The sequence below is a fragment of the Ursus americanus genome, chromosome 6 (genome assembly GCF_024610735.1).
Source record: "Ursus americanus isolate L20-20 chromosome 6, mUrsAme1.1.p, whole genome shotgun sequence".
NCBI lineage: Eukaryota > Metazoa > Chordata > Mammalia > Carnivora > Ursidae > Ursus > Ursus americanus.
In genome coordinates, this window is record NC_142132.1 from 14,028,961 (window position 1) to 14,045,084 (window position 16,124).

The 16,124-nt window shown below is 54.7% G+C and overlaps 1 protein-coding gene across 5 annotated transcripts in view; it reads left to right on the forward strand.

Moving 5' to 3' along the window:
- Positions 1-16,124, forward strand: part of HSPA12A (heat shock protein family A (Hsp70) member 12A) — a 158,420-nt gene that overhangs the window by 93,343 nt on the left and 48,953 nt on the right. Inside the window, exon 1 of one of the 5 annotated variants that reach the window (XM_045803226.2) lies at positions 1,385-1,561. The exons of the other annotated variants lie outside the window; for them this stretch is intronic. Coding sequence (XP_045659182.1) covers positions 1,519-1,561 — 43 coding nt within the window. The 5' untranslated portion in view covers positions 1,385-1,518. Of the gene's footprint in view, positions 1-1,384; positions 1,562-16,124 lie in introns of those variants that run through there. 5 annotated transcript variants of the gene reach the window in all.

A 16,124-nucleotide genomic window follows, 5' to 3' on the forward strand; every position in this document is an offset into this window, starting at 1 on the left:
CAAGCAATGCATGCTACATGCATCAGCTCATCTAGTCCTCTTCATTCTTACCAAGTGGGTTCTCTGTACCTATTGCATAGATGAGAATATTGAGGCTCAAAGAGCCATAATTAGCTCATGGTCTCATACACAGTCAGAGACTGTAGGCTGAGGATTTTTAATGCAGGCAGACAAAGGGCAAGTTCATCCTTTTAACTCATCACCCTAAAATCACTTTCTGAGCAGAGGCTGGTCTCTGGGCTCTACCGGCAGCACCTTGCCCACCCTGTCCTCCATAACCTGGTGAAGGATGAAGCCTCCATTAGGTGCCTTTTGAGAGCTGTGGCCCATCTCAGGGCACAGGGATAGCTGATGGTTATCTCAGCTTGGCCACTTACTTGATGTGTGTTCTAGGCATCATCACTGAAATCCCTTAAACCTCAGTTTCCTTCTCTGCAAAATGGGGGCCACTAGTCCCCACCTCTTAGAGTTATGCAGAGCAAATGAGATAAGACTCTTAAGCACTTAGCATAGAGCTAGGCTTGAGGGAAGTGCCCAGTAACGGTGGTCATCAGATCTTATCACCACCCTCATTCCCTTCTTGCACAGAGGACCCAGAAGCCACCTGGCCAGTCGCGAACAGGTGCCAGTGGCGCGCGTGTGTGGCGGAGCCAGAGGACAGGAAGGATGAATCATTGACCGCCGAAGCTCTGCATTATTAATGCCGTTATTCTCAGACTTTTAACGGAGGGCCGGGTTGAGAGCCCATATATGGAAGGCGCGACGCCGCCTCCGCGACAAGCGCCCCCTCCCCGGGGGTCCTGAGTTGCCATGGAGTCCCGCAGGCAACCTGGAGGCGGCCGCCCTCTGCAGTGCCCCGAACGAGGCCCCCGCGCAGGTCTTCGGTCTGCGGCCTGAGTCCTGGCCGCGCCGGGTTCCTCCTTGGCGTGGCCCTTGCCCGCTCCCCTGGGACTGTGGGGGAGAGAAATGAATGGGTGGGGATGGGGCGGGCTTCCTCGGGAGAGCGCGGTTTCTGTGCGGTGCCTGCTGCAGGGCTTCGGCCCCCGGCTATTCCGATAAGCGGACGCGCCGCGGGGCGGAGGGGACGTGAAATCCAGTCCCCGCCGCTGGCCGAGCAGTGCGCCTTCCGTGCGCCGGCGTCCGGCGGGTTGCCGAGCCGCGGAGCCCCTGCCGCGCACCCTCCTCGGCGGCGGCCAGAGAGTCACGGAGAGGAGGGGCCGGACCCGGAGCGACGGGTCCGGGCGGGGCGGGTGAGGGGCGGGCAGACGCAGAGCCGGGCCCCGCGCGGGCCTTCCCCGGCCTTCCCCAGCCGGCTGGGCTCCGCGGGGCGGGGCGCGGGGCGGGCCCGGGAGGAGCGCGGGGAGGAGTCCGGGCTGCGGCGGCGGCCGCGTCACAGCAGTGCTCCCGCTGCCCGGCGTCTCAGACCCGGCCCGAGCGCCGCCGAGGACGCGGACGGGGACCCGCACCGGCACAGGGGCTGCGCCGGAGGTTCCTCTTGCGGGCGGGGGCTGCGCGACCATGGCGGACAAGGAGGCCGGCGGCAGCGACGCGGGGCCCCGAGGTGAGCGCGGGGCGCGGGTCCTGCGGTTGCGGCGGGGCGGGCCGGGGAAGGATGAGGCTCTCTCGGCCCGCTTCCCCGCAGCTCCCTCTTGGGCCGCGGGAAAGTGGGCGCGCACCCTTCAACATCTTGCCCTAGCGGGGAGTGCCAGGGTCAGCGCCGCGGCGGAGCAGGGAGTCTGGGGTGGGGGGCGTCCGCCTCCGGCCCGCCGGTCACGTGCTGCGCTCCCGGCCGGGGTGCGGACACTGCGGCGGGGACCGGAGCCCCCGCCCAGGCGCCCTGGCCATCCCGGTCCCGGGGTGGCGCCTCCTGCGAGGTCCCTTGCGAGTCGGGGTGAGAACCAACCCCCCCGGTGTCCATGCCCTGCGCGCTGTGCGGGGATGCCCGCGCTTGCCGAGTAAAGGGCCGGCCGCCGGGTGGCCCCGTATCCCCAGCGGCTCATTTCCGTGACTCAGCGAGGCAAAGCGAGGGTTTGGAGCTGTCCCCTGGCCCCGCCGAGGTCGGACGTACGTGCGGCGAGTGCGGGCTGCAGCTCCGGGCAGAACTGCGGCGCACTGCTCGCCCCGCCCATCCCCAGGGATTCTGCGGGCGGTGGAGGGGCGAAGCGGCGGGGGCTCGGCTGTCCGCTCCTTGCCCGGGCGGGGGAGAGGAAGGTGGCGCCCAGTGCGGAGGACGGACGCTCGCATTCTGCAAATGTGCTATGGCCGCTTTCTTTGGGGAGCGTGGTTGGGCTCAGATGGGGCGGGGGTGCCGGGTAAGGACCGAGAGAGGACCCGGGAGCGGGGGGAAGGGGAGGAGCAGCTTTTGGAGCCCAGGGCTGTAAATCATGGTTTCGCCAGCGGAGGGGACGGCCTGACCAGGATCGTGGGTCCCAAGTGGGGAAAGTTGGGCGCACGGAGACGCCGCGCGTCCCTGACCTGAGGGGCTATAGCAGTAGCAGCCGCTGGAGGGGAGCGTAGCCGGGAGGCTTCCGGCGAGCGGCAGGGTAAGCCGCCTGGCGAGGAGGAAATTAAAATGCCTGGGACGCAAGGGAAATTCACCCAGGAAAAGCTTTGCGGGGACCTCAAAGCTGGGGAAACTGAGTCAGGAAACAGCGCAGCCACCATGGGCGGGGTGCTTGCAGTCTTGCAGTCTGTGGCCGCGGCCCCCGCCCTCTGCTGCGCTCTGAGCGGCACCTGCCCCCTCCCCAGCCCATTGTTCCTGCAGATCTGGGAGGTGCCTCCCCACACGGCACTGCAGTAGTGGGGGAGTGCGGGGGGGGGGGGACATCCTGACAGGGCTCACTCTTGGGAGGGGCCTTGAAGAGCCCAGGCCCGGCCCAAACTCGAATCCAAATTGCCCCCTCCCCTGACCTTTCCCAGCTGGCAAACCTGGGCAGTGGGCTGGCGGCTTTGTCTGGATATCACTCAGCAACTGGATGGATTTACCCCCCCCCCCACTTTTTCTGTAAATTGGAAAAAAATGTAGGATGATAGGGAGGGACATCCGATTTGCTAAGAATTGCTAAAGCTTAAGTTAGTGAACCAGTTTCTTGCCTCTCATGCTGGGATAAATAGTGGATGACTGTATCAAATGCAAGGTTGGCCCTAGGATGTGTGAAATCAGAGGAGCGAGCAGGGATGTGCTTCCCCCCCACACCATTTGTCCTGTAAAATCGAATTCAGCACCCCTACCCTAGACACACACACACACACACACACACACACACACACATACACACACACACACACACACACACACACACACACAGAGGTACTGTGTGCTTGTCTGTCCTCAGGCTGGGAGAGCTCCCCATCCAGAAACATGCTGGGTGTGCTGGGCCACCTGCCACTGTTCGCCTGTGTCTATTCTCGAGTGTTTCTTCACTTGCAGTGATCTGCAGTTCAAGGCAGCTTGTGAGAATATCCAGCACATGGGCTTGGGACACAGAGCGGGCTGTGCCTGGCAACTTGCTGGTTCGCTCTTGGTTCCCATCCCTTCATCTCTAAAATGGGAGATATTAATAGTATCTCACAGGAGCAGAGCCTGTTCACCCATCATCTAACACATCTATTTCTAAGATTTCCTCACTGAATATTCTGTGCTGGGCAAGGAGCATACGTTCTTTTATTTGGTAAAGCCTCAATAACAGATCTGTTACCAGCATCGCCCTTTCCCCCAGGTAGGAAAGCTAAACAGAGGCTGAACGACCCATCCAAGGTCACACATCTAGGAAGTATTGATTTGGACTCAGGCCATCTGCTGCCAGGGCTCTAGCCCTTTGTGGCCATCCTGTGTAGCCCCTGTGGGTGTGGCCAGCAATGACTACTCTGCAAGGAACATAAAACGGTGTTCTTCAGGGGATTCTTTGAGGGATGCTTCTGGTGCAAAAGGATGAGTGTGGAGGGATCAAACTGTGTTGGTACTTGTGGTCAGTGAGAGCCCTGGGTGGTGGGGTGGGCCAGAAAGGCTGGCCATAACATGTTTCCCAACAGATCAAGTGGGGGTGGGACATGGGTAGAGTTACTCATGAAACAAGATTGGTAGAAAGTTGGTAGTTGTGGAAGCTGACTGATGGGTCCATGGAGGTTCATTACTATTCCCTTTGTCTATGTGTATGAGTTTCCTTAATAGAACATTTCCATTGATTTACAAAGGGCCGGTTTTTAATCTTTAGATCTTTGGACCGCAAAAGCTGAGATGACCTTCAGTCCTGCCTCCTCCAAGACCTGCGCTGGTTGGTTGACATAGGGAGCCCTAGAAGGATGAGATGAACAGGGGGGCAGGGGACGTGCGGTGGTTCAGGCCGGGCTAACTCCTATGGTGACCGAGTCAGGGGTAGGCGTGGGCAGTGGACACCTAGTAATGTGCTCCAGGGAGGGAATGGGGTTAGGGAGAGGAACAGCAGGCTGGGGGGGGGGAGGGTTGCCCACGTTTGGGGTGCCTCTGGAGGTGTTGCATTGGGCTTTGGAGATGGGATTCTTAGCATCCTGGCAGTTAATCACAATAAAAACAAACATTTTGAACATGGAGATTTAGTGAGGACTCCGTTTATGCTGAAATCTGAAAATTTTGAATTATTGCATTTGGCCCTGCCCACATTTGCTATTGAATGAAAGGCTAACAGGGGGTCCTGTTACCCCCACTTCACCAGGGAGGGATCTGCCAGGCCCGCATGACACAGCCGGAAGTGGGCTTGAGCGAAGGGTGGGAGGTGGTCAAGCTGTCCACCCTCTCTTAGCACGTGCCTGGCAGGGCGTAGGCCCTGAGGGAATTCCACTGAGGGTCTGAATGAATGAGCACACGCCTTGTGGAGTGAGGCTGCCCCACTTCCCCATGGCCGCCAAACTGTAGATGGAAGTGGAAGGGGGTACTGGGTGTGGCTCCCAAGGAGCCAAGAGCAAGTCGCATTGATGCTCTGGGTATCATGGCTCGGGCTCTGGCCATGGACCCACTTCCACGTCCATACCTGCATCTGCAGCTGTGTCCCCTGCCTCTGTGTACTCCTGGTGCATGCTCCCCACACCGTGTCCCATTTCCCAGAGCCCCGTGATCTCCTTTAGCCCTCAAGCTGTCCCCTCCGCCAGGAATATCCTCCCTTTCTCTAGCAAACCTCGACTTATCCTTCAAAACTCAGCTCAGGTCTCACTTCTCAGGAAGCCTTTGTAAGCTCATCCATCTTGGTGAGATTGTGCCTTTGTGGTCCCAAAGCCTTCGGTCCTGATGGTTGGTAATCTCAGCTAGTGTTCATTGAGCGTTTACAACGTTCTACCTTTATATGTGTATATCCCATTGACTCCTCCGACAGCCCTATGAGGTTGGAGTCATTATTACCCCATTTTGCCGATGAGACAGCTGAGGCTTTTGAGAAATTTGGTAGTCAGCCCAGCCAAGGGATCAAATCACTCAGCCAAGGAATGCTTGAGCTGGAATATGAATCAGTAGTGGACCCTAAAAGCTTATGCTTTTCTCTTAATGCCTTTTCTTCCAACAAGGGCAGGGCCTGTTGGCTTTCATTTCCATACTCTTAGGACACATAGTAGGTGCTCAGTAAACACCCTACTGGGTGTCAGATGACTATCAGTCAGTAATCCATAAGGGAACACAGCAGTGGGGAATGGCATCTGCATCCTGCCCACTCTGCAGCCAAGTGGTGCTTCTAGAAACGTGGATGCTCAGAAGTGGGTGGAAGCTGAAGGGGGGTAGGCAGGGCTCAGTCAATCCTTGAAGAGATGCGACTTTGATTCCAACAAGGGTTTGAGTGACGACTCAGTATTGTGGGGGCGAAATGCTCTCTCATTGCATAAATAGGCCTCTGGTAAGGGAGAAAGCTTCTTTATTATTGCTGCTCATAATTAGAATGGCAGGGAGGAACCAGGCACTTTAATGAACGAGCAGCATGTGGCAGGAAGCGAGCGCCTTCCACCGGCAGGCATGTCTGGGCATCGCCAGGGGAGCGGGGCTGGGGGGGCAAAGAGGGGGACCAAGAAGTGCAGGCACTGCCCAGAATTGACACTGACCCCTCCGCGGTGGGTTCTGTAAATCCTTGCTGCCTCCCTTTTATTGGAAATGACTCCGAATCCATTGCTTGGAGATGGGCAGTAACAGGTGTGGAGGGGTAAAGGAGCCTTGTGGCTTTGGAGCCCAAAGTGTGTGTCAACTCCAGCTAAGATTTCCCTTCCTGGTCTGGGCAATGGGCACGTGATGCCTGCCTCGGTCTGTTGTGGGAACAGTGCAGATATCAGAAGAGCCGGAATTGATCAAGTTCTTTCCCATTGGAGGAAGTGAGAGGTGGCTTTCCTGTCTCTACCTCCCAGATGCCCCCCGGAATGACCATTGCCTTGTGTGGCATGATGGCCAGTCCAGCTGGTCTGCTTTCTTTGGAGGCTTTAGAAGGAAAACAGATTCTGCTCGGGTTTTTCCGACTTGGGTCTATGTGGGGAATATGTTCAGGTCCTGAAGCAAGACCCTGGAAGTGATGAACACCCCTTTCCTGGCAAACACGAAGTCAGCCCCCCTTGAGTGCCTTTCCCCCATCTCTGCAGAGCTCACTGGTAGGAAGCAAGAATGGAGGCAGCTGAGGGCTGGTCCTGGAGCACGTAGTGTCAGAAGCTACACTCTTTGGTCACCGGACATCCCCTGGGGTTAGTTCTCAATCCTGAATGCCTATTAGAATTGCTTGGGGGAGCTTCTCAAATGTCTTGATGCCTACGCCAACTCCTAGAACTATCCTATCAGGACTTCATTGAGTGAACTGCCAAGTTTGAGAATCCGTGAGTTACCACGTATCTGGATTTTGGACTTGGATCTCAGCAGGAAGGGGGTAGAGGGCAGGAGCATCTGACACGGTTCATTCCCTGGTCTAGACCGAGTCAGCAGAGTTTGTAAGCTCCAGCTCTGTGTTACATTCTTCGCTTCTATTGTGTCATATTGAATCTTCATAACTACTCCACAAAGTGGGAGATTTTACACAAGGGGAAACTGAGGATCAGAGGAATTGAGTATATACCCCAGGATGAGAGAGCTGGAGGGGGGAGGGGGGATGTTAGAACAGAGCTCAGGGCTGTCCCCCAAACCTTCACGGGTACATCTTATCCTCAGGGAGCTTTTTCTCAGTCTTCAGCCACTTGAGATTTACCTTCCTGATTTAGCCGTACGTACTGACCACCTAAACTGTGATTTATTGATTACTTTTAAAATTGATCAGCTGTTTTTTTTTTTTTTTTTTTTTAAAGATTTTATTTATATATTTGACAGAGAGAGACAGCCAGCGAGAGAGGGAACACAGCAGGGGGAGTGGGAGAGGAAGAAGCAGGCTCATAGCAGAGGAGCCTGATGTGGGACTCGATCCCGGTACACCAGGATCACGCCCTGAGCCGAAGGCAGACGCTTTAACGACTGCGCTACCCAGGCGCCCCCTGATCAGCTGTTTTTTGAAAAATGCTTTTATTTAAAGCGTCTTACTTATGTCAGTTCCATAAATGGGAAACCTGTGTCCCTTGCCACAAACAGAAGGGGACCACAGCGAAGTGTATGAAAACCCAAACACAGTCAGAACGCTTTAGGCACATGCGGTTGCCCTTGGAAGGCTTTGTGCGGAGGCCGCACTCTGGAGAAGAGGGAGATCAGAGGGTTTTAGAAGAGGTTAAGGATACAGGAGCACCAGACTGAGACGTTCTCTTTTCTGGAAGTCATTCTCCAGAGGGACTTGAACAGGAAGAGAAACACTTTAGGAATCACCTGGGGGGGAGGTCCTTATGATTCTCATTCCCAGACCTTCTGGAATTGGACCGCCCAGGAGAAGGGGCCCTGGAGTGGATTTGCAAAGCCTGCCAGTTTATAATCAGGTGAGAGCTAGTGCCCAGTCCATGGGCCACATAGGCATCTCTGCTCACCAGGGGAATGGGGGCCCTCCCTCTGGGACCCTGAACTAGGATGCGCTGCTTTACGTTGGCCATGTGAGGAGGAGAGAATGTTCCCATGCGATTTTACAGGACAGTCAGCTTGGATTCCAGTTCTGGCTTTACCACTTACCAGCCATGGGATTCTGGGCAAGTTTACATAGTCCCTCCCCCACCCCACCTCAGTTTCCTCATCTGTAGAATGGGAATAATCAATAGTACCCATTTCAGAGCAGATTTTATTTTCTCCTACAACCTTTTCTGTTGTCTGTTTTTATTTATTATTATGAATCCTGTAGACACAGGTAGGGAATTTATCAGTGGCTGCATTTTGTCCGGGAGGCTCAGAGGGGAAAAGGACTGGCCTGGAATCCCCTGGCTAGGAAGCAGGAGACCCCAGCCTGAGCCTCAGTCCACATGACTTCTTGGCCAACAGGCCCAGAACTTTGGAGGGCTGGACGTCTCAAGTTGTTGACCGCATTTAATGCCCAAGTGGTCCTTTGCCAAGGCTCTGAGCTCTCTGCTGGGCTTCCTGATTAGAGCACTAGTGGGGTTCAAGGTCTTTTTGTATCTCTGGACTCTACCCAGGGCTGCTGACATCTGCCCTCAGGTGGAGTTCTGGTCTGCCTTTGGATGGGCCCTGTCTCTGTGCTGAGGCTGTAGACCTGGAGCTTTGCAGATACTAGTCTGAGCCCTGCCTGGACCACCCCTCCTCTTCCAGCCTTGACCCTGACCGGGCAGCTAGGGATGCCAGGTGGGGCCGATGTCTGCTGGGGCCCCACAGTGTCCCTACCAGGGAACTGTGAACTGCAGCCTCTGGGCCTGGGTTTAAGTCCCCTGATCTCAAGGGCAGCTGTGCGTCCAGATTTGCCGGGATGGTTCTGGTTTACACCTCTTGTCCCGGTGAAATTACTAATAGTGACTCCTTTCACTTTCTGGGTATCCCAGTTTGGAAGATAAATTCTGTGGTCCTACTACTTATCTCTGTCCTTCCCTCAGCCGTGTGGGCCTCAAGTGGGACAAGAGAGGCAGGAGGACGTCTGGTTAGACCCGGGCTTTGGGCTCCGGCACTCCTGGGTTCAGCTGTGTGTAACTCCTGAGTGTAACATCGCTGTTCCTCCATTTCTTCTTCTGTAAACAAGGATACCTGGTTGTCCTGCCCCAACGGGGTGCTGTGAGAATGAAATGAGAGAATATAAATCAAGTGCTAAGCGTGAGCCTGGTCCGTGGAAGGTGCTCGCTAAGTGGCTGGAATTGACTGTTATCACTGCTGGTTTGATTTGGGGGTTGTAGTGGTGAAACGTGGGCTCTGGAGCCAGATTGCCTGGCTTCAGGCCTGGGCTGTGTCATTGACCTGCTCTGTGGCCCTGGCAAGTTACTAAACCTCTGGAAACCTCCGTTTTTTTCATCTGTCACATATGGATTGTAATAGTCGTCTTCGTGTGGTTTTAGTGAAGGTTAAATGAGTTTATATAGGAAGGGCACTTAGAACAAGGCCAGCCATAAAGTAGACACTAAATTAATGTTAGTTATTATTATTATTAGCTGTTATTGTTATTATGAATAAGAATGCTAAGCTACATTCTTGTAGGCAGGAGGAATTATCCACTGTATTAGTTTCCTATAGCCATCATAAAAATTACCGCAAACTCAAATTTATTATCTTATCGTCTGTAGGTTGGAAGGAAGTTCAGAGTGGGTCTAACTGAGCTGAAATCAAGGTGTTGGGAGAGGCTTCCTTCTGGAGGCTCAGGGAGAGACCCTGCTCCCTTGCCTTTTCCAGCTTCCAGAGGCCACCTGCATTCCTTGGCTCGTGGCCCCTTTTTCCACCTTCAAAGCACATCACTCCAACCTCTGCCTCCACCATCACATCTTCTCTCTGACTCTGCCCTTCCTGCCTCCCTCTTATAAGGGCTCTCGTGTAAAGATCTCTATTTGAGGCCTGCCTGGATAACCAGAAGAGTCTCCCCATCTCAAGATTTTTAGCGTCATTGCATCTGCAGAATCCCTTTTGTCATGGAAGGTGACATATTCGTAGGTTCCAGGGATGGGACAGGGATGTGTTTGGTGGGGTGCTATTATTCAGTCTACTACACCCAGAAAGATTGGGGTCTTGCCTAGAATCAGGAGCATTAGTTAGAGAGCCATCAGCCTCCTCCAGGAGCGGTTTGAATGGTAGGAGCTCTTCCTCCTTGGTGTTTAACATCCTCTGGGCTCCTCTGGCCGGCTGCGTGATACCTTCCTGGGCTTGGGGCTGTCAGTTAGCCCTTAGCTTTTCATCAATCCTGGTAGGATCCTTGGAGACACCGCCACTTTGGGGATTGGTTTAGCCCCTTCTCAGGGGTCTATGAAATCACTGAGAACTAAATAAAAGGTTAATTGGCTCCCAAGTGGGGAAAACTATTAAAATATGAAAGAATTGGTGAAATGTCTAAAAAATGTCACATTATGTTTGTGTTTGCTATGTAACGAACCATCCCAGAATTGAAAGGGTTAACACGGTAACCATTTTATTTGCTCACGATTCTGTGCTGCTTCTGCTTCTTCTGCTGGTCTTGCCCAGGCTCGCTCATATGACTGCATCTGATGGCTCCGCTGGGCTGGTGAGTCCAAGATGGTCTCACTCAGGAGCCTGGGGGTCGGTGCTGGCCATCAGCTGGGCTGCTTTCCATCGTGGTCTCAGGGCGGCAGGAGGAAGGCCTCTTGAGAAGTTGTATGCTCTCACGTCTGCATTCTAGAGGTCAACGCAAGTCCCCGGCGCACCAGGCAGAAGGGGTAGAAAGAGAGACCCAGCTCTTCATGGGCAGCGCTGCAGAGAACGTGTGGCTTTGAATCTGTCCGTTTGACTAAAGTGATCAAAGTACAAACTTCAAAAAATTGCATTACGTTTTAACACAGCTTGCGGGTCAGAGTCACGCATTCTTACAGCTCTCTGTGAATGTGTCATGTCAAGAAGTCCGCCCGTTGTCAATCAGATGTTCCTCATAGTCAAATTATCTGAAAAGCAACTTCCAGTATCTTGCACTTGAAATTCCTTGGTTCTTGGTCAAATAAAATCTTAAAAATAAGGGGGGGGGGGCGCCTGGGTAGCGCAGTCGTTGGGTGTCTGCCTTAGGCTCAGGGCGTGATCCCGGCGTTCCGGGATCGAGTCCCACATTGGGCTCCTCCACTGGGAGCCTGCTTCTTCCTCTCCCACTCCCCCTGCTTGTGTTCCCTCTCTCACTGGCTGTCTCTGTCAAATAAATAAATAAATAAATCTTAAAAAAAAAAAATAGGGGGGGTGCCCGCGTGGCTCAGTTGGTTCAGCGTCCGACTCTTCGTTTTGGGTCAGGTCGTGATCTCAGGGTGGTGAGATCGGGCCCCAAGTCGGGCTCTGCTGGTGCTCGGTGCAAAGTCTGCTTGAGATTCTCTCCCTCTCCCCCTCCCCTCCCCCTCCCCCAGCTCTCACACTCACCTGCTTTCTAAATAAATAAATAAATAAAATCTTTTTTAAAAAAAGGTGAGAAATTACTTGGTTATTGGTCTATAGTATGTGTTTCCATGATTGACGAATGGGGGCATGATGTTGGTATAGGTGGAAGTTTGTTGGCTCACTGACAGTTTTTCCCAGTATGTTTGGTTTGATAGATCAGAACATGATTTCTCATGATCAAAGAGCAACGGAAGAACTTAAAAAAAAAAAAATGCTGAAAGTCTACAGGTGCACCTTCTAGGGCAAGTTGTGGCCATTTTAGTGTCTTTCCACCCCCCTCACACTGAATGGGGAAGCCGAGGGGGACGGTGAAGGAGCCCGATCAGCATTACCCCGCGAGAACACAGCGAGTGCAAGTGATACCCTGGGTGGGGTTTTCTGACTTTGGTGAGAGTGGTCTCTGTAAGAAGAGCGCGCCCCCCTCCCCAAGGCCTGTCATCTCAAAGGAGGAGCACCAGCCAATGAATGACTCCCTGGGGCTTGGGATCCAGGGGCTCAGTGTGCACGGATATTACTAGGGCCATGACTATTTTGGGAAGGGCTCAAGTGACAAGGTCCTGTAAGTGTTGAGTGATAGGCACCAACCCTGTCTTTCCCATGAATCCTTTTATTTTTAGTGTGCAGTTTTGCAGAATGTGAGGACTTGCAGGAAAACACACTGAGTTATGGCAAAAAGGCTGTCGGATGAGTGGCCACTTAAAGATATTTGCCCTGGGACGGAGTGCGGCCTCAGATGACTCGGCCGACTGGGAGAGCCTGTTCTCTTCTCTGCCCCTCGTGTCTGAGTACGTTAGCTGGATTTTGAGACTGTTTTACTGCCCTGAGCATATTTTCGAGTTGTTTTGCTTTACCGTGTTCCACTTTTACCCTCAGAAAACCGAGGCTCCGGGTAGGTAGTTGGCCCTGTAGGGTGGCCCCGCTAAGCACCCCGAGATCTCGGAGGGAGGTGGGTTTTGCGGGTGAGCGGCACGAAGGGGTTGCCTTGGTGCCTTCTGTTTTCTGTAAATAAGACCCTGTGGTCTTGCAGGTTTCCCTGGGACTGGAAACCGGGGTTTCTGTGCCCCGATTCCTAGTTCGCACTCGGGACACAGATGACGCAGGCGCCACCGCTCGGGCCCGCTGCCTTGGAGACCACAAGCTGGCCTTGTTGGCCCCAGGTTTCCATGGACTAAAGGCTAAATTCCTCTGGTCACTTCCTTCCTTTCTTTTCCTTTCCTCATTGTCCTTGAGGGGCCATCTCTGCCGGTTGGGATAAGAAAGTGTTTTCCAGCCCCAGTGTCAGGAGTCCTGTTCCCAAAGTGGACACGGAAGCCGTTGAGGAAGCAGCCCTAGGTGGCATCGCCAGCCAGTGGGACCTGGTCTGTCAAATGTCTGGCCGGGGCCTCCCCTCTCGTTCTACAGATGGGCACACGGAAGGCCAGGAGGGCTGCGGGGACTGCCCCCAGCTACTTGGCGAGGCCAGCGTGAGAATCCAGGTCAGCGGACTGCCCCTGCACACTTGCCCTCTGAACACAGAGCTGGCCTCGGAATGGTTCTCAGCCCTTGAGTCCAGCCAGCCCCTCCAGTCAGAGACAGCGCCGGGATCTGAACCTCTCGGCGGCCAGGTGGCTGTGAGCGAGAGTCCCTCGTGGTGGGACCCCAGGCACAGCCTCTTCTCTTTCCTTGCATTGTCCCTCCGTTGTTGACATTGGTGGTGGCCCATCTTTTGTGCCAGTATTAAGGAGGTTTTAGTGGCGGGTAACTAAACGTCTTCTAGCTAGAGGGAGCCAAGGAGATTTCAGAGAGAGGATCCCAGGGTGGCTTCTGGAACTCCCTCCATCCTGGGTGTAGGAGGGAACACACTGAGAGTCTTCCCCACCCACCCCCGACCCCAGTCTCTGACTTCTGCTTTACCCTGCCTGGCCTCTCCCTGCCTCTCTGTACGCCCACTTTATGGGCTCCCCGGTCTGTCTTTCTCATTCCAATCCAGATTGCCAGGGGAGGCCCCTGGGTCCAGGCATGATGACCACCCGCCCCTGGAACTGTTAGCCCTGGCGGGGGGCCGGGGTCACTTGCTGGGCGGGGGAAGTGGGGGCGGCACTGGCCGGTGGACAGGGAGCAGCTGTCTCTTGCAGACAGTTACAGTACGAGTCATCGAGTAAGTCATTTTCCAGCAGATGGTTCCTAGGTGAGGGCTGTGTAGACAGAATAGACGGAAGCCTGTGAGAAATGTTACTCTTGTTTCTAATAGCAACAGATACCTGATGCAGTCCTATTTTTCTTTCTTCTACAAATCAAATATAATAGCAGATGATAGGTTTAATAAAAAATAGTTTCAGTTTGTGTCTGTCCTTGGCAAAAGAAAAACCTCCTAACACTCCGTCAGCAATTTGGGGCGGAGGTTTACCGCTTGGTAACTTGAGGCGTCATGGAACGCGGAATTGGTGGAGATGTGAGGAAGGGGCTCGTAGCTTTGGGTCTTTATCAGCCTTAGTGTGGCTTCGGGACCAGAGTGAGACGTGTATACAGCTGGAGGCTGCGGGGGGGGGGGGGGGGGCCTTCAGCATTCTGTGAGCCAACCTGTTCATTTTCCAAATGAAGAAACTGAATCCTAGAAAGTGACAGTGACCTTGAGAGCCCACAGTGACCTAGTGACAGGATAAGGTCACGCTGTCCCTTAGAGCAAACTCACACTCTGCCCATGTGGGTTGGGATGCTGGGGCTGGGGGTGGGGCTGGGGATAGGGACATCGGGGTGGCAGTACCCCACTTGTGCCTGGTGGTGTCAGCGGCACCCCGGAGAGATTTGGGGAGCAGGGGATGGTCTGACCTAGGGCACCAAGCTCCTGGGGGCCAGTCATAAGGAGAGTGGTGAGCAGAGGTGCCAGAGACCCAGCAAAGACCTGATGCTGTCGGGGACTTTTTGGGTCCTGTCACAGCCGTCTCACGGGAGGCTGCTGTGTGTGTTCGCGTGTGTTTGTGTGTGTGTACTTGTGTTCATGCGCGGGTATTCACGGGGAGAGAGGCAGTAACAGAGATGGAGGAGAGGGAGGGAGAGAGAGACAGAAGAAGGGAAAGACTAAGAGATGTTAGAAGCTTCTGGTAAGTCTTCCCTTGGGGTTCGTGTGGTTCATTCAGAAATGAGCCCCAAAGAACCCGGCTGGTCATAGACATTGAATCTGCCCTAACACTGTACTCCTTGGGTCTTCCCGAACATTTGGTAGTGGAATCCCAAAGTGTCTCATGCTGGGGGACAGAGCCTGAGGCCCTCTGGAAGGAAGATGACGAGCCAGCAGGATGGGATTTCTCAGGAGCAGCAGGAACGCCCTCTGTCCTGCTTATTATTTGTATCTGTGCCTTGTGTGTTGAGTGCGTAGTCGTATGGGGAATCAGCCTTCCCACCGAGTTATACTATGGAAGGGGCACGTCTTCCTGCAGAGTAAGGCCTGAAGAGAATGCGGAGATGCCGCAGAGGCAGGGAGGACTGTGGGGATTGCCCCTCAAAAACCGTAGTGTGGGGGAGGGTGGCAGGGCCCCTTTCTAATGAAATGTGAGCCATGAGATTGACATAAGCTCCAGAACGAACACAGAAGCCCAAAATACAGTGATCGTGGCAGAGGGATGGCCCCGCTCCTCCTGTGACTGACTCACGGAAGAGCTGTCGGGATTTCCGTCCCCAGATGTAGCCCGTCACCTGCTTCTGCCCTCAGAGCTCCTCCCTCAGGCCCTTGCCCAGCCCCTGCTCACAACCGCTGCCACTCTCGCAGAGAATTTGCAAATTGGTTTCTGTCTGCGAATATGCTTACAACCAAGGTGACCCTCCCTGCCTGTTTCCCCCAAGTCTCAAGGCCCAGGACCCATAGTGGGCCATATGGGCATCTCCTGGACACAGCCAGTTCCAGGCTTGTGTTCAGATCTGGCAACTGAACACCCGGGCTCTGACCAGATATGAATGATTAAAGCCTCGGACAGTGTGGGTTGGCAAGGTTGGAGGCCAGCGGTAGAGCCAGGTCCTAGGAGCCCAGGGTGAGGCCTGGGACCCAGCCAGAGCATCCCCCCCGCCCCTCCCTCCGACGCTCCAGGGGGGCAAATTTTCTGTCTCAGCACCAGCATGGCTCACTTCAGGCAGGGAACATTTGGGGACACTGGGGCGGGGGGGTTGAATATTGAAGCCAGAAGTGATACCCATAAAGTGTAGGTCCACTCCTACTCCTAGTCTTCGGGGAGGCTGAAGCCAAGGCAGTTCAAGACCCCCTTCCAGGAGGGGTTCCTGGGCCATGCTCCCTGTGGGAGGCTGTTTGGGACTGCAGGAGGGGCTCAGGTCCTGAGCTCCGGTCTCAGCTCTGTGGTGTACTTGCTGTGGTGCCGTGGGCACACTTGGAAATCTCCCTGAGATTCTGTTTCCTCCTCTGTAGAATGGAGCTGAGGAATAAAGCCCACCCCACGGGGCCGCTGGGGAGATTGGCCTGGCAGAGAGTTGGTCCCCGGAAGTGGGAGCTGGGTGATCACTGGGAGCTGATAACAGGGTGATCACTGGGGTCCTGGTGCAGGAAACAGAAGAGCAGGCAGGGGCCTTGGGCATGACCAGCGCTGCAGCTGGACAACAGGCCCCCCAGGGAGGCTGCAGGAAGTGATATGTGGAAGCCAACCTCACACCCCGAGCACCCCCACCCCCCCACCGACCACCTCCTCTGTCCCCCTGCTGCTGTTCTGGGTAGGTACCGGGTGAAAAAAAG